The following is a 20,735-nucleotide window of genomic DNA, read 5'->3' on the forward strand; positions in this document are numbered from 1 at the left end:
AGGTCATAGATTAGTCACTAATTGTAAATATGGAACAGGTTCAAAACGTTATTAGAAAACTTGTGAGTGTCTGAGAAGAGTCTGAGCCTAAAACCAGTCACGATAACACTGACCTGTAAACGCTTTGGGTGAATGTGAGGAGGCACAGGAAAGAGATGATTAAGAAAATAACACATTATCCTTTGTGTTCATGATGTTTAGGCAGGTGGATACAAATTCAAAGAACGTGTTTGGACAGCCTCGACTCCGAGCATCACTAAGGGACTTGCGTTCTCCACGCCGGACGTACAAAAGCACCATCGAAGACGACTTGAAGAGACTGATTATCATGGACAATCCAGGAGAGGCACCACAAAGAGATCCAGTGAGCAACACACAAATACAGTCAAATACAGTCTTACTTTGATGAACGTGCACACACAGCTCTGATCCCTGTCACTTTTCTCCCTGTAGTCTCCCAGACGAACCCTGCAGCGCACCTTTTCAGACGAGTCACTGTGCAGCGGGCGCAGAGAGTCCAGCTTCGACTCTGAGAACCAGACGACCCCCACAGACGTGCTGTTCACCTCCACGCTGCCCACACGCAGACACGCCATCTCCAACCACGTCCAGGGCAAGAAGAGTGAGTTTACACTGCAACAACTTGTTTTCAGGAAGGTCAACAAAATGTACCAAAACAGTTGTGTTGAGTGTATTAGCTGCCAAGGTTTCTCTCTGAGGGGATCCAAGGAGTTTAGTGGAAAGAAATCCTTTTTGGATTGATTTCTTAATTGTTTCATTCATAACTTCTGCAGCCGAGTAGTACAAGTGGAGTGCCTGTTTAAAATGGGACGATTTCAGCTCTCTCAAGAACTGTTCATCTAAACAACTTCACACTCGGCACTATGCCTCCTTGGTCCTGAGCAATACACCTGCCATGACATAGTTGCGTCTCCTAGCAACACACAAGCGTATGTGGCATTTGGGTGCAAAAGCTCAAAAATGTTGGAGTCTAGTGAAACAAAATGGCAAACTTACGAGACTTTACTGAGCTGAAACTCTCTTCATTTGTTCTCGAATGTAGTGTAGCAAGCGTTGGATGAATGGTTGTTGAGAAAATTGTAAGACAGAAAGAGAGTTCTTCTGTTTTGGTTGATGTAGCTGCCCTTGTTTCATGCAGAGGTTTGTTTACTTACTGCAGCTGTTGTCCTCTCCTGTCCCTCAGTGCCTCTGTCTGCCTCTGAGCTGTCCCTCACAGAAGTTAGAGACAAAGTTCCCCCCCTGAGGAGGCTCGATCCTGGGCTGATGCCTCTTCCTGACACAGCCTGTGGACTGGAGTGGTCCAGCCTGGTCAACGCCGCTAAAGCTTACGAAGGTGAGGATGGAGACACTTGAGGGTTAGGATTGATCAACTTAAGCTCAGTGTGGGATTTTGGGGATTTTTCTGTCATGACTTGGACCAAAGACTGTTGAATTATCAGCTGTGCTCAGGCAAAATAGTGCAGGTTTGGATGTATTCTGTTAAAAGTTCCTGAAAGTCAGACTAAAAGTTTAAGCGTTCACAGCCGGTTACATCAACTACACTCGTATCAGTTTTATGTTTGGTTTTATTAGTTGATTTAATGCTCAACAAATCTCAAATTCCTGAAAATGTAACTGATGTGTTGTAACGTAGAATTTGCAACATTTTTTAAGAAGTGGGCTTCATTGAATATAATCAACCAGCTTCTTAAATCCCTTGTGGATGTGAGACATGTTGTCTGGACGTCCGGGGTTGATGAGTTTCACCATGGCTCGGCTCGTTCTGTCACACGACACTCCTGGGAAAGAAACAGGAGCTCTGTGGGTTCATCTGTCTGGTCATGATGACCTGCTCTGCTTCCCAGCCACTGTTTCTTTTCTGGGTCTCTCTCCCGTCCCTTGTGTCCTCTAAAACCACAAAGACAATCACAGCAAAGACGAACACACTAGACTCAAGCTAGCACTTGATCCATAACCTCACCAGCTGCCAGACTCTCCTGTGTTGAGGTGTGATTGTCTCGTGTACCCCAAGGGAAACCTGGGTAAAAAGACTCTTTTACGAACGTTTTAGAAAGAACGATTATGTCTCTCTGTTGCAGCACAAAGAGCAGTTTCCCTCTTCTCACTGACGGAGCCACAGGGTGGAGGTCCTGACATGAGACCAGTCGTCAGTCCAGTCCAGTTTCTCACTCCTCAGACACCTCGGACCACACCGACCTTCAGCGTGTAGGTTAACCTTACTGTCAATACAGTATTTGTTATAAAGTAGTGCATCTAGAAGACTGTAGTAATACAACTCCTCTCGATATTCTTGTTTTGTTATGTCTGTAGGCCTTTGTCACTACTGCCACCTTGTGGTGATTTACTTTCACTGAATCCCCAGGATGTTCACGCCTTTGAGTTTTAGTACCAGTATCTGTGTTACCAGAAAGGGTGTTTATTTTTGTTTCTGCCAATAAGTAATCAAAGTATGATGTTATTGGAGCTGAAGAGCTTCAGTTCAGTTCAGTCACGCTGGAATTAATGTGCACACAAACAAACGCCAGTAAAACCTGTCCTGCAGGGTTGAGGGTATTTCCCTCACGTAATGTGTGCTGTGTTTGTTTACAGTGACGAGGTGCCCAACGATCTGTCCGGGCGGCTCTACCACCTGGAAGTGATGTTAAAACAGCTGAACACTGACCTTGAGAGAGTGAGAATCTTTTTCTTTTTCTTTTCTTTTCTTTTTTTTTGCCTTTATTAAACAGTTAAAAGTGGAAAGTCTTGATTATATTTTAACCCAGAAAGTGATAGTGATGTTGCATGCACCAACTAGGATACGCACTTTGAATTGTTTTATACTTTTACTGTCTCACATAGTAAAAAATGTGTTTTTTACTTGCTTAACTTTATTTAAAGGAATAATTTGACAAACAAAAGGTGACAAGATTTGCCTACCAACACCTTAAAATGTCTATGAAAGTGTTGAAATGTTTATTTTCTTTTTTAAGCGATCCTTTATTGAGTTGTTTTGGAAGAGGGTTTACTCTGGACAGATTAGAGAAACCGAACTTTGTGAATTTCTGTCTTTTGTTGTTGAATCGCTGATAGTTGTATTTTTTGTTGAGGTCTGGAATCTTTATTTTTTTTGTATTGCCTAACCTGCAAAAGCAGCTGTAGTTAAATATCTTCTAAAGAAGAATTTGAAAATGTAAATGAGTTGTCAGGGCATAAAACCAACGCTCTGCAGCTGTCAGTGGTGAAAAATAAAAGTTAAAATCAAATTTCAAAGTGTATTGTGGATTTGGAGAATCGTGACACCCCTAGTTTCCTGTGATTATGCTGTGCTAAGCTAACTGCCTCTTGGCTGTTGCTTCATATTTCAAGGACAGGTACAAGAGTGGTTTCAATCTTCTCATCTAAGTTTTGGCAAGAATGTGAAAAAGTACATATCCCCAAATGTCAAACTACTCCTTTAAATAACAGTGAAAATCTTTTGTCCAGTTAATTAAAAAGTAATAATTTTACTTCTTCCTCATCTCTCTTTCACCAGGAGAAGCAGGATAAAGTCGTTCTGCTGGCAGAGATGGCCAACCTGAGGGAGAACAACCAGCGCCTGCAGGAGGAGAGTCTAACAGCCAGTGAGCAGCTACGCAAGTTCAGCAGGATTTTTACAAACCTCGACAAGCCAGAGAGTGACCACGAGGCTCGCCCCTTAACACACGAGACTGACTCAAAGAGGGAGTGATGTCAGCACCTGCAGAAGAAGAAGAAGAGGAAGAAGAAGAGCGTGAGATTCAGGCCACAGAGGGAGGGCAACTGTGAGAGAGAAATACCCATAATTCCATGCACACACAGGGGCGGCAGAGGTCACGATGGTGTCACCGCTCTCAGCTTCCACTGGACTGCCTTAAACCGTAGAAAGCAAGAAAAAGACGCTTGATTTTTAAAACTCAACACTCCCTGTGCACAGACAGAGCAGAGACCCTCCCTCTCTATTCTCTGAGCCTGTCTATTTTTATAAACTGAAGTCTTATACACTCGTCTTATATATAAATATATGCTACTATGCCAGAGGAGCGAGTAGGAGAGGAGACTGTTTGTTTTAGAGAATACTACATCACCTGGAGAGGCCTAATACTGTTCCTGCAGCGAATCAGCCAAAAAGAAAAAGAAAAAAAAAAAGAAAAAAAAAAAAGACTCATTACAGACTGCATCTCCCAGAATGCACTAGAAGTAATGGAGGCTCTACAGACATGGTACTGTAGATAGATGCCTGTGTGGTACAATTCTCATGTATCAATATTATCTATATTGTACTGATATTGTATAACAGTTGTACTAAAGAGGTGTGTGTGCGTGAGCGTGTGTTTGTGTGTAACTGATGGTACAGCACAGTGTTTGTGCTCAAGGCTAGATGCGTTTTATTATTGGTGTGTGTGTGTGTGTGTGTGTGTGTGTGTGTGTGAGATAGAGGCTGAACGTGATGGTCTGAGTGATGAACAAACTAGTTTACTGTAATATGAAACTCGTGGGCCACAATATTTTTCCTTCCTCCGTTTACATGGATGAACCGTGTGGGCCCGTAGATGTGAAACAAGCCATCAGCGTGTTGAGGGAGAGTAAATGGTTGATGTCATAAAGCTCAGTGATATAATAGTATCATATCTCTAATGTAGTGCATTGTTTTGAACTTAATTTTCACAGTTTTTTAGCAGTGTAGTATCATCTCAGATCTAAATATACTGGATAATTATTTTAACCTTGAGACGTTATCACAGTGCTACTTTGAAAGTATGTTTTTTCTAATATTTAAGGCAATAGTTTGACATTTTGTGGAGTACTTTAAATCGCTTCATGGCGGAGAGTTACATGAGAGGTTTGACACCGCGCTCATGTCAAGTGACGCTGCGTTCACGTGCTCCTCGGAAGTTGTTCTCGCGACTTCGGCTTATTCGTGTTGCGTCAAGTAGGAATGTGTGAGCGACGTGGACCATGTTTTGCGTTTAAAGGACACATCGGCAGCTGTTTCGCCAACTCATGTACCAACATTTTCTCCGTCTTTCCGTGTTGATGGAAGTACGGTTTTCCGATTATTCCGACACTACATGAACGCACTATTAGCCAACCTACAGCCAGAAAACCTAGCTAGCATGAAAACTGAAAGCAGGGGAAAAGTTATCCTAAATCAACCCACCACCTCCTCTAAAGCTCACCAATCAACACTTTATATCTTATTCGTCTAATTTAAAACAAAAACAGAGGCGTAAAAAGGACAATTCGCCATTTTCCAGACTATGTTTAAAATAACGGATCTGTGAGCCTGCTAAGGAAAATGGTTGCCTAATCTTTACTTTATCACAGACTTGTTTTTGGTAGCCAGTACCAAATATTGTGCCGTCGTGGTTATGACAAGAAACAATATATAACGTGTGAACTAGTGAGCTTTGGAGGTGTTGGTTTGACAGAGACAAGCGAGCTCCTGTTCCCGGTCTTTATGCTAAGCTAACCGTGTGTGGTGTCAGCCTTCTCTTCCAGCTCTGCCCTTGAAACTGAGCTATCATATTTCCCAAAATGTCAAGCTATTCTTCTTTGCGTACTAATCAAACTGAAGCTGTCACCAGTAATGTGTGCTTATAGAGAAACTGTACATGAAACTCACTCAACAACACTGAAGCTCCTTCATATCAGAAACAGTCTGCGTGTGTGTGAGAGGACTTGTCCTCGTGTTCTGTGGTGACCCAAGTGAACACAAGAGACACTATTTATACTGCTAGCTTGCTTAATGATATTGTCTACTATATCTATTTTTCATACAGAAATAATGTGTCTGTGTGTGTTTTTTGGACGCTGGTACTGAACAGAGTGCATCCCCGCAGAGGATGAATCTTATCTCCATGTGTCAGTAGATATTGCTGATAAAATTGTACTAAATCATCATCTCCGGCTCTGCCCTGTAGACACAACTTCTTCTTATTCTTCCCTGGTCTGACTGGAACTGTTGAATTTTCAATCCCAACTCACTCAGGTTCCTCAAGATGCTGTTAAGACACTAATCCACCACTTAGGGGTGGGCGATGTGATGCACTGTAGCCTGAGACAATACAAACATGTCGAGCGTCAGAGTTTTCCATACCGTTTTAACCATTGTAACTATCCCTTTAATATTTCTGGTTGTATTAAGCAAAGTTGCAAATCAGTTAGAAGGTCTGTTTTATGGCAATACTGGATTTGTATGATTTATTAGCTGGATTTATAAGTATTTAATTGGCTGGATTAAACTTGACAGAGAGATATGAACAGTTTTTCATACGTTTTCCACAGAGTTGATCAGTATCGCCCACTCCTCCTACTAGATATACTTTTCTTTCACTGACTCAAGAGGGAACAAGTGTTGTATTGACTCTGAGCGGGACAGAAAGCTGCCATTTCCTCCTGCTCGTCTTCAGCCCGGAGAAAAAAGAAAGGCTGCATCTGTTATTCTCCTGCAGCCGGTTATACAGTTTCACCTTTGGCTGTTGTCATCCCATTATCTTTGATACCTTTATATCTAAGCTTATTCGGACCTTTGTGTTTGGGTTCAGACTACTTTTACCGGTCTGTTAATGGGGTTCATATTCTCTTCCTTTTCATGTTTGGACTTTTTCCAGTTCAGGTTTCACGTGACACACTCCAGTTATTCCTCCTTAAGTAAATCCTTCATGCAGCTTCGCAGGTGTAGCTGTGATTTTTGTATCTCATTGGTTTGCTTATGTAAAAGGGGCAAGGTTTATTTCTTTTTTATAGTTTTGTTTGTTATGTATAATTGTAAGCTATTTAAAGCATACACAATGATCCCTGTTGAACAAATCAATAATGCATTATGGTTAATGGTAATATTGTAAAACTAGGTTTGTTTTTTAGATGTTAAATATTTTGATAATTTATTTTTTAACACATTCCCACTGTTGCAGACAATAGTGAAGATGAGAGGGTACTGTGTTTTTATTTGTGTATGCTGTTTTACTTTTGATCTGTGTACAAAACTGATTCCTCATTGTTTTTTTATTTTCTGGCATCGTCTTTTCCTCTGTTTGCATCGGTGCTTTCTGCGTGTGACGGAGGTACGTGATGCGCAGGCGGACATTGTTTTCTTTGGGTTGTAATAACTTGTACATTTAAAAGTGTAAATTATGTTTTCATTATTTTATAAAAAATATATTAAAAATAACTATCAGAACATTGTCTCGTTTTAATTGTTCGTGAAATGTAAGATGCCTTTTTTGTTTGTTTTCCCATCATCCTGCTTATGTTGCTGCTCAATCAAGAAAGTGATTTGCATTTTTTATGTAGTGCATCTGAAAAAGCCGATAAAAGCCCAAAGTGACATATTTTTAGATTGCTTGTTTTCTTAGATGAGAAGTTCAAAACCCCAAATGCACCAAAAGAAGCAGGAAATCCTCATTTAAAAGGTTGAACCCAGACTATCATACTATTGTATCAACATCTGTCAGACAATCACTCAACTTTTGCAAAAGGTCTTTTTTGTCTTACATAACAGTTCATTTTATATTTTGAGTTGTGGTCTGTTGGTTGAACAAAAGAAAATGTGATTACATCTATTTAGGCTCTACAATCACTGTCAGGTCAGTTTGATGCTTTCCAGCCCAAATATTGATACCGTAATTGATTCTAAAACAAAAAAAAGCCCAAAATATAAACATAATGAAAATGAATGCAGAAACTAACTGTATTGTGGCTCATCGGTCTTTCAATACGACATCATTAATTCATGTGTTCACTAGAACACTGGCCACAACATTCAGTGCAACTATACAAGCACCCTTCTATCAAAAAACTGAACAAATAATGATGTCATGTTACAAGCAGAGGTTTCTGTTGCAGGTGGATGGTAATGATGGCATCTTATCTCCTCTCAACAAAATAAAAATCATCCCATCAGTTGTGCTGAATGACGATGTTTTGATGCAACTATGAATCTATTTTTATGTTCTGTAATTTATGCATTTCAAAACTCATTGTAAACCAGCCCAAATGCCGTCCACCCACTGAAGCCCATTTAACTCGGCACAATGCAGTCAACAACTGCCCAATCTGGCAACACTGTCTACACTTGGTTTCGTCTCCTAGCAGCTCTAAATCAAGTCGGTTTACTCTCCACGGATCACACAAAGTCAATCACACAACTTGCATGTAAAACCTTTTATTTTCTATTACAAAGCTTTTTCATTTCAAACATAAAATACAATTTGTAGTAAGTACTTTTATTAACATACAGTAAGTGCGCTGACAGAACGCTTGTTTTTCATAAAATTAATTCTATACATTCTGACAAGCTCCCGACAGTAAGTAAGATCAACGAGTTTGTGAACTGTTACAGACGCACAACCATCAGGCACGTCACCCGAAGCTTCAACATCGAGCCTTCCTCGGGTACCAGAGTAGTTACGGAGTGGAGGGAGGACATGTTTAAGATCCACACATGAGGCAGTCGTCTCGGTTCTCCAGAGAACACACCATGGCGGCCATGTTGCGCTCTTTGATCTCCCCCTCTGAGGCTACAGGCTCCTGCGCGTCCTTCAGCTTCTCCTTGTTCAGGGTGAACTGGATGGGGTTAGCAGCAGGCTTCGTCCTCAGGTAGTACATTCCTGTCTTCAGACCCTGTGGAGAGAGAGAAGTGAAACACTGGTCGGCATTTTTCACCATTTTATAGATCAAACAACTAATCAATTAATTGCGGGTATATTCAACATTGAAAATAACACTAAGTTGCATCTCTACTTACTTGTTTCCAGCCGAAGAAGTGCATGCTGGTCAGTTTGCCGTAGTTCGGCTCTGCGATGTGGATGTTCAGGGACTGGCTCTGGTCGATGAAGGCACCGCGATCAGCGGCCATCTTGAGTACCGTCTTCTGGGAGATTTCCCACACTGTTTTATACAGCTGCTTCAGATCGTCTGGTATTCCTTCAATGTTCTGTTGAAACAACAACATTTTTTGCTATTCAAATTCAATGCTACAAAAACAGGAAATCTTAAGGACTATTTACTGGAAGAATACAGAAAAACTAACTGTAGCTGGTTCCAGGTCTTAAAATATAACAGTTTTCTGCCTTTGTCCGTCTTTTATGATAGTAGAGTTAATATTTTAGTGTTTTGGTTGGACAAAACAAGCAATTTCAGCCCATCACTTCGGGCTCTGGGAATTTTAATTATTAATATTATGTCAAAATAAATTGTACACAATGTCCTTGTTATAATCTGTTGAGTTTGGTGTGTCTGAAGCAGACATGAGCAAAACACTTTTTAAAATCCAGCCTTACAGGAATTAGCGTCCTGACAATAAATTAAGAAGTTTAATTCCTATGATATGTGACCTGGACAGATTACCTGAATGGATCCGTTGTGAGCTATCAGCTGGTTCTTCATCTCCTCGCTCCACAGCCCCTTCTCCGTCAGGTCTTTGAGCAGATGAGGATTCACGATCTGGAACTCTCCAGAGAGGACCCTGCGGGTGTAGATGTTGCTGGTGTAGGCTTCAATTGACTCGTTGTTGCCCAGGATCTGGGCGGTGGAGGCTGTGGGCATCGGGGCCAGCAGCAGGCTGTTCCTCACGCCGTGCTTGGCGATCTTCTCCTTCAGCAGCTTCCAGTCCAACAGGTCGGTGGGTGTCTTCTCCCACATGTCGTACTGCAGGATGCCCTTGCTGACCGGGGAGCCTTCGTACGTCTCGTAGGGGCCGAGCTCGGCAGCCAGCTCGCAGCTAGCCTCCAGGGCGGCGTAGTAGATGGTCTCAAAGATCTGAATGTTGAGCAGCTGAGCCTCGGGGCTTTCAAACGGGTAACGCATGAGGATGAAGGCATCTGCCAAACCCTGGACACCGATTCCTATCGGCCTGTGGCGCTTGTTGGACTTCTCTGCTTCAGGCACGGGATAGTAGTTGATCTCGATGATCTTGTTCAAGTTCTTGACGATTACTTTGGTCACAGATGCTAGTTTTTTAAAGTCAAAAGTCCGCTCTGGGGTGACGTACATGTTGAGTGCGATGGAGGCCAGATTACAGACCGCTACCTCGTCATCACTAGTGTATTCAACGATCTCTGTGCAGAGGTTGCTGCTTTTGATGGTGCCCAGGTTCTGCTGGTTGCTCTTTCTGTTGCAGGCGTCTTTGTACAGCATGTATGGTGTACCCGTTTCAGTCTGGGACTCAATAATGGCGTGCCACACCTGCTGAGCCTTCACCTTACGCTTGACCCTTCCCTCCTTCTCGTATGAGGTGTAGAGCTTCTCAAACTCCTCCCCCCAGCACTCGTCCAGCCCGGGGCACTCGTTGGGACACATCAGGGACCAGTCTTGGTTGCTCTCCACTCTCTTCATGAACAGGTCAGGGATCCACATGGCGTAGAAAAGGTCTCTGGCTCTCTGCTCCTCCTTTCCTGTGTTCTTCTTCAGCTCCAGGAAGTCGAACACATCGAAGTGCCAGGGCTCCAGGTACATGGCAAAAGCTCCAGGTCTCTTGTTGCCGCCCTGGTCGACATAACGTGCTGTGTTGTTGTAAACTCTCAGCATGGGGACCAGTCCGTTGGAGTTGCCGTTGGTGCCAGCGATGTAGCTCCCCGTTGATCTGATGCAGCTGACCGCCACGCCGATTCCTCCAGCTGACTTGGAGATGAGGGCACATTGCTTCAGCGTGTCATAAATGCCTTCGATGCTGTCGTCTTTCATGGCGAGCAGGAAGCAGCTGGACAGCTGTGGCCTGTTGGTACCAGCGTTGAAGAGCGTAGGGGAGGCGTGGGTGAACCACTTCTCCGACAGCAGGTTGTAGGTCTCGATTGCTGCTTCGATATCTCTTTTGTGAATTCCAACAGAGACTCTCATGAGCATGTGCTGCGGTCGCTCGGCCACTTTGCCGTCGATCTTCAACAGGTAGGATCGTTCCAGAGTCTTGAATCCGAAGAAGTTGTAGGAGAAGTCACGGTCGAAGATGATGGCAGAGTTGAGGCGGTCTTTGTTCTCAAGAACGATGTCGAGTGTCTCCTTGGAGATCATTGGAGAGTGGCGCTTATTCAAGGGGTTGACGTAGTTGTACAGGTCCTCCATCACCTCACTGAACACCTTCTTCGTCTCTTTGTGCAGGTTTGAGACGGCGATCCGTGCAGCAAGGATGGCATAGTCGGGGTGTTTAGTTGTGAGAGTGGCAGTGATCTCTGCAGCCAGCGTGTCGAGCTCCACGGTGGTGACGCCGCTGTACAAACCCTGAATGACCTTCATCGTGATCTGGGCCGGATCCACAAAGTCAGAGTTTAGTCCGTAGCACAGCTTCTGGATGCGGGAGGTGATTTTATCGAACATGACGCGCTCTTGGCGTCCATCTGAAAAACAAAAACAAAAACACTTCTCATTTAACCTGATCTAAAATTTGACAGTTGCATAATTATGCAATCAATAAACAGTAAAGGTGAAACTGTTAGCTGCTATTAGTCGCATCAAAGCCAGTCAGGTCCAAGTCTGGACTGTTGACATTTTAAATAATCAACACATTTAGAGCTTAAAAATGAGTATTTATAAACTGTTCATCCAAATATTAACACTGCAACTCCTCCTGCTATTAATCAATGGTGGAGGACGTCTTCTTTTTTGTTTCAGAGTAAAAGTAGGAACACCAGTGTACAAAGTACAAGAGTGTACACGTTAAAATAAACTTAAAGTACCAAAAGTACTAATGATGCAGAATGGTCCATTTCAGAATCAGCTTTATTGGCCAAGTATGTGTAAATAAATGAAGAATTTGACTCCAGTTAGGTTTTCTCTCAATGTACAGGGAATAGTTTTTAAACATCTAAAAAAAAAAAAAATTTTAAAAAAGGGCAGAGTTTTACAGTCATAATCGTACTACTTGGTTATAATTATTGAGACATTAATGTTTGCATCACTTTAACGTTACAGCTGGTGAAGGCAGAGCTGATTTCAATTGCTTCATACACTGCTGGGTAAATCAAGCTATATCACGATTTATTAGTCGATTAGTATTTTGAGCAAGTAATCTAACATTGGAAAGTAACTAATAACTGAAGCTAATCTAATAGTTATAAAATGTGGTGGCGTCAAATGTAGCATGAAATGGAAATACTCAAGTACAGTACAAGTATCTCAAATTAGTACTCAAGTACAGCACATGAGTAAATGTACTTAGTTACATTATAACTTATTGTGATCTTCAATTACTTGTCTAGCTGTTTCTGTTGAATCCTTGAAGCTAGAAAAGGTTTTCAGAAAATGAAAAAATAAAAAACTCATTGTCAGGGCTCAAATCTATTAATCCAAATTTGTTCCTGGCCTACAACAAGAGACAGGTCCACTACTATTTCTTCTGAGCAGATCCGCCCTGAGCTCCAGGCAGGCATATGAAGTATAACTTTGCCTTTTGGCGCCAACTATGACAAAGACTTATTGCTAAATCCATAAACCCCACCTTCAATAAACCTTCAACAGAGGGGTTCAGGATTTAATCACTCAATGTTCGTTTGCACGGCCAACAGGTCACCAATATATATTCTCTAAAACGATATGCTTGTTATCAGGAAGCTAATTATCCCAGTAAAACACCGACAGCCTGCTTTGTAACTTTGGTGAACTAGCTTAAACTAAAATGATGCTAACTACTAACTATCGTTAGCTAACTGCTGCACGTTTCTTCACAAACTAAACTAAAGCATGGCGGACAAGTTTCGTTAGTGTGCTCTCATGAGTCAGACTGAGACTTTAACATTAGATGAGTCCCTGTCAGTTCATAACTTAACTAGTTGAACAACATTATTGAGAGCGATAGCACTTAAGCTAGCTGAGGCCCTTCACACTGCCCCATAACAACAGAAAGATAACTCACCTCGCTTTACCACATGCATGTTGGCGGAGTGTGATGATACTCGTCTCCCGAGAAAACAGCAGCTGTCCAGCTACAACTTTAACTTCTCCTCGGTGTCAAAATGTGCCGCTAAACACCAGCTCTTTCCAGGATCAGCAGAGGGAAGCGCGAATGACTCAAATAAGTCCCGCTAACGCTGTATTTGTAGGGAAGGCGTAACCGCTGCGGGAGCTGATGGACAGGTGGTTTCGACCAATCAGCAGCAAGAGAGCGCGGGGCTTCGTGTCTGAGGACCAATCACAAGCGTTTAAAATGACAGCTTCCGCTTCCGTTCGTTTTCCCGGACGAAAATATGGCGGGACTGAGAAGTAGGTCATGTAACATGTATTGTTTTGTTCAGGCCTGATGCAAGATGGCTAATTATCCTTCGCACAAGACACAGGAATGTATTTAATGTATGTTTTTACTCGGTTTGCTGGATGACATCCTCGTGTCTTACAAAGACACTCCCAAAGCAGGCAAAATAAAAGTAAAATATAGATGAAATATGTCTGCAAACTTATTAAACCAAAGAGTAGTGACAGAATGATGCAATCATTTGAATGCATGTGCAATGGGAAACAAGTTTAAAATATAGTTTACGACTTCACTTGCTGCAGATCTGCACATGTCAATCATATATGTTGAATAAAGGTTACCCCTAGTGTAATAAAAATATTAGTAATTTAGAAACTTCTCACATCATATAAAGCTAGCTACCCAACTTGACAGATAACTAACAAGAACTGAGGGAAGATTAGGTGAAGTGAACAAAAGGCCTGTACTGAATTAGTTTGACACTAAATGTAAAATAGACACAGTTTATGTCACATATCACCTTTAACATCCAAAGACATATCCCATAAACAAACAGGTATTTTTAGGAAAAAATGTAATGTGGTGTGGAAAAATAGGGATTAGATAAATGATTCAATGTGAGCAAAGACCAAAAAAGCCTGAAAATGCCTAAATTTTTACACTACATTTTAATTATTTGACTAACAATACTACTTATTGATGTATCCGTCATATTTCCGGCCCCTTTTTATCTTATAACTGCAATATGTAGCTGAGGTAAATGTAGCAATAACACTGAGCAGAAATACTCGGTTACAAGGTAAAGTAATGCATTCAGAAGTTACTTGATTAAAAATAGTTTACTCCACATAAAAAGCCAAATTAAAAAGATGGGTAAAAAATTGAAATGGAAAAAGTACCTCAAAATTGTACTCAACTGCAGTACTTGAGTGAGTACATGTACCTAATAGTCACTTCCAAACAGTGCTAATACAGTATGTAATCAATATTATGTGCTGCAGTTCCTCCATCTGTCCACTGGGTGGCGGTAGCGCACTACACCGCTGTTTGCCGACCTCCATAAAAAACCTAAACGAAGCCACGCCATTGAGCCATAAATCATCAATCTGTCCTGCTACGAGAGGCGCTAAATATGTTCATCTTTAGGAGGACTGCTGCTCCAAAGGAGTTGTGACAAGTTTCTACAGGCGCGCTTTGTTTTGATTTGTGTCTTCAGCCGCTGTTTGTGGATGAAATGAGTTTAACAGCAGTGAAGAGTTGCTGCTCGCTAACCACAGACCGAGTTAACGGGTGTCTGTGTACATTATAACGTCTCCTGGGTCAACTTGATCAAAACAACCCTGCAGACAACCATGACTCACAGGAACTGGTTTGCTAGAGTCACGTCGGAGATCGGGACCACAACAGAGAGATTATTAAGTGCGCGGGGAGGCTCATTATGTTGAAACGGGATTACAGACCGACAGACTGTGTGTGTTTGCATCGAGTCTGCTGCTTCAGCTCAGAGCCAGCGTCCCTCCTCGACTTCCTGTGCGGACCTCCCTCCTACATGCCCCACAAGTCAGTTTGGACACGTAGCTGTAAAGACTGACTGATCCACCTCACAGAGAGACGGTTTCTCCGAGTCATGTCCAGGTCGAGTCGGAGGTACAAGCCTCTGCAGCAGGGCAACGGCAGCGGCTCTTTCCCCGGCTGTGACCGGGTGCGGATGCCCCGGGCCCGGGTGCTGCTGCTGTGTCTCCTCGCTGTCCTGGTGCTGGCGGTGGTGCTGGGTGTCTACCTGTCCAACGACACCAGCAATGGACATGTGAACCGCATGCCAGCTGCAGACCTGACCAAAGACAGGGTAAGAGTAAACACAGACTGTAAACCGTGTCTGCTGTGGGACTAGATTGTTGCTCAAAGTGACTGAAATGTAATAGTCAAATTCAGGATGTTGTCACTCCGGTTGTACAAGTAACTGTCACGCTGTTGTGAAATTATATGGCTCTAATACATAAAGCAATAAAATGTATAGAACAGCAGGAATAAGGTGCATATATCTATTTATGCACATGATATAGAGACATATAAACACAATGTAATAGAAGTTAACTACAAAGTTAGAGAGCAGAGGATTTGTGCAAAAGCAACAAGAATATACAGCAATACAAACAGTGTGACATCAAAATGTGTAAAAGCAGTAAGTATAAAAACATGGTGCAGGTGCAGCAGGAGGGTGTGTAACAAAAAAACAGATTGTGTTGCTCCATTGTCTGGACTTCTGTCCCGGTAACCAGATATAAGACGTGTAGACGTTAAATCGTCTCACTACTACATCTGTACAGAACTTGTTGTTTTGTGTTTTGTTGACCCTTTGTTTATGTTGGATACATTAAAAGGGCCAGAGTAGATCACTGACAGCCTCACAATGATGACACGTATGAAAAAATACAGGAAATCCCTCCAGATGACTTCAGTAGCTCTTTTTTTTGGAAAAAATAAATCACCCTATAATGATGGGGGTGGTTATGCAAACCAACCAAAGCAGGCCCTGCTTTGTAATTATTTCAGACAAATGTCTCTTGTAGGTTAATTTTGGAAAATGAGGAACTGTGCAAGATTTTTTTTTGTGGTATGACATCTCACTTAACACTGCACATCCTGTGACGTGACTATGAGGGGTCGACCAATATGAGTCAGACAAGGAGGCTGAAAACTGATATTTGGGACGGATATTCATTCACAGTGAAAATTAAACTCTTTGTGTCAAAATTTCAAACAACCAGTGATGAAATGAAACCTAAGTACAGTTTTGAGGTACTCGAGTATTTCCTTTTTCTGCTACTTTGCGTTTCCATTTATCTGATAAATGTAGTTACTAGTTACTTTGCAGATTGTGATTATTCGGTGTTCATAGGTTATTACTTGTGACGTGTTACCAATTAGATAGTGTCGTGATCGCAACATTGTGTGAGAAGATGCTGCCTCAGAGCCAAAGCAGCACACTTTTAAATTAGTTTATTTTATCGGCAGTCTGACAGAAAAATCACTGATATCGATAATCAGGGCTGGTAGTCCAGGGACGATAATCGATCTACCCCTGAAGACTATTGTGCATCTGCGATATATTGTGCAGCCCTATCACACGTTTAATAATGAAACTAACAGATTATGATTAGTCGCTGGATAGTAAAAATAATCAGCAACTCCTTTGTCAATTGATTTATCATGTCAGTATCTATATTCTCTGGTTCCAGTTGAGAAACTTTGCTGCTATATCTTTAAAATCCCCTCCTGACCACTTTTTCACACTGCTCCGCTTTGATTAATAATCTGTGAAAGGTTACAAAATGTAACTCCTCATCAAAAATTCTCAAAATCCAGAATCCGTGACTTTGCACATATTCGTGACTTCAGAAGTTTCGCTGCTGGACGCAAGATGTCGTCTACATCACCGAAAAGTCTGTTCTCAGTGTTTATGCACTTGAATCTCCTCAACAATCTTTTGTAAATTGCAGACTGCACCATGATTGGAAAGAAAAATCCTGCTGGTACGAACACGTGTTTAGCTCAGATTAAAGGTGATTACAGAGGAACTGTCCGCCTCTGCAGATGAGTGTGGAAACAGCCGCCCAGTATCAAACTCTGCATAAACATCATTCTGCACAGAGAAGATATTAAAAGCAAAACACATTTTTGACTGGAGAGGAAAGTGTAGAAACAATCTGATGCCTCATCTTGGATGTTAGGACTTTGTGATGCACATTGTTCACTATCTTCTATCATTTAATGGACCATAATAATAATTGGCAGTAAAAGTAATCGTTTGTGTTCGATGTAGTTCATTTGTCCCTTCAGTATGACCCAATACTTGCCAAGTAGATTTTCTTCATATAGTGCTAGATCACTAATTTGCCTCAAAGGGATGTAACAGAAATAGCAAACTCTAGTTTTGGGTCCTCAATTCAGACAAGGAAAACACGAAAAAATTAACATTAACGAGGGGCAACTTCAGGAAGATAAGTGTTGGGTAACTAAAGTGCACATCTGAAGAAAATGAATGAAAGTTTTTGTAGAACCTGACGACTGAACCTTATCTCTACCACAGCGACCTGGAAAGTGTTGGTCAAGACACGTCACTTTTGTTGATGCAGTGTTGTTCTCAGTGCTGCCTTTGGTTCACTGAATTCTCCCACATTTCCTTCATAATCCTCATAATTTTATCTCCTGTCCATCCAGTTGTCCCACAAACCCAGCAAGTGCTCTCCAGCTCAGATCCGCCGTCTGGCCTCTCAGGTGGACGGTACTCGCCTGTGGGAGACTCACCTGAGGCCCATTCTAATAGAGCGGCTCCCGGGAACACAAGGCAGCCTGGCAGTACAGCAGGTGTGTGTAAATATTTATAGTTTCCTCCTCCTCTGTACACATTCTCTCCCTCTAAATCTAATCTCGAATCCCCCTCCTCTCTGCAGCACATCACCTCCACTCTGTCTTCGCTGTCTGCTGGCTGGGCCGTCGACTTAGACTCCTTCCAGTCTTCGACGCCCCGAGGCCAGGTCACATTCACCAACATCGTTGCCACTCTGGACCCTTCGGCCCCTCGCAGGCTGCTCCTGGCCTGTCACTATGACTCCAAGGCTCTGCCTCCGGACCCACGGGCCCCAGAGAAGGTGTTCCTCGGGACCAGCGACTCAGCAGTGCCCTGCGCTATGATCCTGGAGCTTGTCACCTCGCTGGATGCTCAGCTTAGATCATTCAAACAGCAGGTATGTGCTCATGTGTGTTTTCTGACATGTGCATACAGACACTAGTTGGTTTCCTATTTGTGTGATTCGTTACTGTGTTTCCTCCTATGATGAAAAGATGCTGACAAGAGTAGATTGTCCCCTTTTTTCCCTCTATTGTCTCATCCCCCTCCTTGCCCCTACGCCTGCAGTACAGGAAAGAAAATGCTGACTCCTGACTCCTACTTTCTTTGCAGCAGTCATCTGTATATAGCAGCATCCCCCCCAGAGGCTGTGATTTATGTAGTTACCGTAGAAACACACACTGCAACATCGCTGTAGAAACAGAAACCGGCCTCAGCTGCTGCTTCCTCTAAAGTGCATTTTAATCTGATTTCCTCCCAGAAACTTCCAGTGTCTCTTCAGCTGGTGTTTTTCGACGGCGAGGAGTCATTCGAAGAGTGGACCGCCACGGACTCGCTGTACGGCTCCCGTCACTTGGCCGAGCGCATGGCCAACACGCCTCACCCCGCGGGCTCGGCTCACACCACCATGCTTCAGGCCGTGGTGAGGAAACTGTGTGCAGAAATACAACGGCCTTTATGGTTATCCTCACATCCTGACGCAGACACACACTCTAAATTATGTATGAGCAGGCTGAATTTAGCAGACTGCTTAAAAACCGGTTTTACAATAGCTGCAGGCCGATCATGTCTGTATGGAGTTATTCTAAATTTAACCGCTCAAATCTGACAACGTCCTCTAACGTCTCCTGCTCATGTAGTCATGTATCCGAACGCAACCGTTTCTACGAGTCACAACATGCACTGTGATTTAAAACGACACTCTATATTCAGGAGCAACTTTTCTCCCAGAGTTCATATGGGTGCTGAAAATCCTTGAAAATGCTTGAATATTAATTCCTCCTGCGCAGTGACGCTGTTGTCAGGTGTAGTTCAGTACAAATGGTTCCCACATGAAACTGCTCGCAACGAGGTCTGTGGATTATCTCGAGTAATGGGGTCGTTATTTCTGGAAAGAGACGTTGCCTTTGAGTTTGTCGGTGAACCCTTTGATTTGTATCTCTTTTGTAGAACGCAATCATGAAACAGTTTTTGATCGTTTATAGTATAATAACATCTGATTTGCTGTCATGCTATACACTGGATATATTTGAATTCACCACAGCTGTGAGGTGCTGGAAAATCTTGAAAAGTGCTTGAATTTACTATGGAAAAGGCGCAGTAACCCTGCTCTCTCTTTTAACTTTGTCTCTAGGATCTCTTTGTGCTGCTGGACCTGCTCGGCGGTCCCGATCCACTGATCGCGAACCACTTTGATAACACGGCACGATGGTTCGACCGTCTGATCGCTGCAGGTAAGCACCAGAGCTGCAATGAGTAAACAATTAATCAATTCCAGCTTCTTAAATGTGAATATTTTCTGGTTTCTTTACTCCTCTATGACAGTAAGCTGAATATCTGTGGCTTGTGGACAAAACAAGACATTTTAGGATGTCATCTTGGGCTTTAGGAAACACATTTCAGCATTTTCTGACATCTTACAGACCCATCAGCTAATTAATGACTCGAGAACATAATTGACAATGGAAACAGTCATTAATTACAGCTGTAGTAAGCACTGTGTGACTTTTTCTTGCATATTTAAAATCCCTTTTGTTCACCCCTCACTCCTACAGAGAAGAGACTCCACCGACAGGGTCTTTTGACGTCTCATCCCTCAGAGCAGACGTATTTCAGAAAGGATGTTTACCTCGGACCTGTACAGGACGACCACATCCCCTTCCTTCACAAAGGTGAGGGAAATTTGTTCAAGAGCCTTCAGGCTCCACCACAGTTTGTGTCAGGATGTATGTCAGTCATCCTCCTCTTCCCTCTCTTTCACACACATACAGGGGTCCCTGTGCTGCATGTCATCGCCACTCCCTTCCCACAGTTCTGGCACACGCTGGACGACACCGAGGAGAACATGCACCGTCCCACTGTGGTGAACCTCACCAAGATCATGGCTGTGTTTCTGGCAGAGTATCTGGGCTTCTGAGCACCAGACACGGACACATGATTGTGGTGACTCAACTGGAAGCACTAGTGCCGTTTGTCACACTGCTGACAAATAATTGCCTAAATGGCATCGCTGAAATGCACCTGGTGAAACAAACTAAATCAGTGTACCAGCTAAAACTTTACCAAAGACTCAGCCTTGTTGGACTGACTAGTCTTCTTGGATTCACGTGAAGAATAAGTTGGAGACACCTGTCCAAATGTCAGGGCATGTGATGCGGACAGGGGGACTTGATTAAACAATAATAACTCTGGGATCGTGGTACTGGAGGAAAAGTTGGGGAGATGTCTGTGAATTAGAGTTGTTCTGCTTCTTTCCTGTGAAAAAAAAAATAAAAAGAAGCACAGCAATAGCATTTATTTACTCCGTTACTATGATCGAGATGCACTAATGTCTTCTTGAAGACAGACTCTGTAGCCAACTCCCTGAGCTGCTGTGAACACTGCTCAAACAGTGACAACGGTGAACGACAGCCAGGTCATATTTGTGAATATTTCTATTGCGTTTACCTTCACTTGAGTGACGATCCTCTTGGCCTTACACCCTGCTGTTATTAATGCTACCTACGTATATTATATGGCTCAACTGCACATTTTGTGTCAGTGCAATGATGTTATTCGAGTGAAAATCTACTAAATGTTATTTTACACCATGTAAAAGGTGTAGTGAGACATCTGCAATAAAGTTAAAATGGTTTTATTTGTTTCACGTGGGAATATTTTACCAGCATCACCGCATCTCATCTTCCC

General features: G+C 42.7%; 3 protein-coding genes across 3 annotated transcripts in view; 2 read left to right on the forward strand and 1 right to left on the reverse strand.

The window, feature by feature from the left end:
* sipa1l3 (signal-induced proliferation-associated 1 like 3) overlaps positions 1–7,198 on the forward strand; it is a 73,177-nt gene extending 65,979 nt beyond the window's left edge. The window contains exons 19-24 of the mRNA XM_084351439.1: positions 202–364; positions 454–622; positions 1,205–1,354; positions 2,100–2,226; positions 2,611–2,692; positions 3,533–7,198. Of these exons, the coding sequence (XP_084207565.1) occupies positions 202–364; positions 454–622; positions 1,205–1,354; positions 2,100–2,226; positions 2,611–2,692; positions 3,533–3,727 (886 nt within the window). The 3' untranslated portion in view covers positions 3,728–7,198. The remainder of the gene's footprint in view (positions 1–201; positions 365–453; positions 623–1,204; positions 1,355–2,099; positions 2,227–2,610; positions 2,693–3,532) is intronic.
* Positions 7,199–8,166: 968 nt separating this feature from the next.
* Positions 8,167–13,034, reverse strand: LOC311255666 (ribonucleoside-diphosphate reductase large subunit). The gene is made up of 4 exons (XM_084350314.1): positions 12,863–13,034; positions 9,367–11,348; positions 8,765–8,953; positions 8,167–8,640 (listed from the first exon to the last, which is right to left on the reverse strand). The coding sequence occupies exons 1-4, from the start codon at positions 12,879–12,881 to the stop codon at positions 8,449–8,451; spliced, it is 2,382 nt and encodes a 793-aa protein (XP_084206440.1). The 5' UTR covers positions 12,882–13,034; the 3' UTR covers positions 8,167–8,448.
* Positions 13,035–14,277: 1,243 nt separating this feature from the next.
* qpctla (glutaminyl-peptide cyclotransferase-like a) lies at positions 14,278–20,691 on the forward strand. The gene is made up of 7 exons (XM_084351105.1): positions 14,278–15,044; positions 17,420–17,566; positions 17,653–17,946; positions 18,310–18,471; positions 19,183–19,282; positions 19,604–19,720; positions 19,820–20,691. Exons 1-7 carry the CDS (start codon positions 14,826–14,828, stop codon positions 19,963–19,965), a joined length of 1,185 nt encoding a protein of 394 aa, XP_084207231.1. The 5' UTR covers positions 14,278–14,825; the 3' UTR covers positions 19,966–20,691.
* Positions 20,692–20,735: the final 44 nt, after the last annotated feature.

The sequence above is a fragment of the Pagrus pagrus genome, assembly GCF_965226575.1.
Source record: "Pagrus pagrus genome assembly, chromosome: 4".
NCBI classification, from domain to species: Eukaryota; Metazoa; Chordata; class Actinopteri; order Spariformes; family Sparidae; genus Pagrus; species Pagrus pagrus.

Bases quoted from the DNA above. Each gene is read 5' to 3' on its own strand.
- LOC311255666 (XM_084350314.1), bottom strand. The intron at 8,954-9,366 runs GTAATCTGTCCA...TTGTTTCAACAG, and splicing joins CTCACAACGGATCCATTCAG to AACATTGAAGGAATACCAGA. The intron at 8,641-8,764 runs GTAAGTAGAGAT...CTCTCTCCACAG, and splicing joins ACTTCTTCGGCTGGAAACAA to GGTCTGAAGACAGGAATGTA.
- qpctla (XM_084351105.1), top strand. From the start codon at position 14,826: ATGTCCAGGTCGAGTCGGAGGTACAAGCCTCTGCAGCAGGGCAACGGC. The intron at 17,567-17,652 runs GTGTGTGTAAAT...TCCTCTCTGCAG, and splicing joins GCAGCCTGGCAGTACAGCAG to CACATCACCTCCACTCTGTC. The intron at 19,283-19,603 runs GTAAGCACCAGA...TCACTCCTACAG, and splicing joins CGACCGTCTGATCGCTGCAG to AGAAGAGACTCCACCGACAG.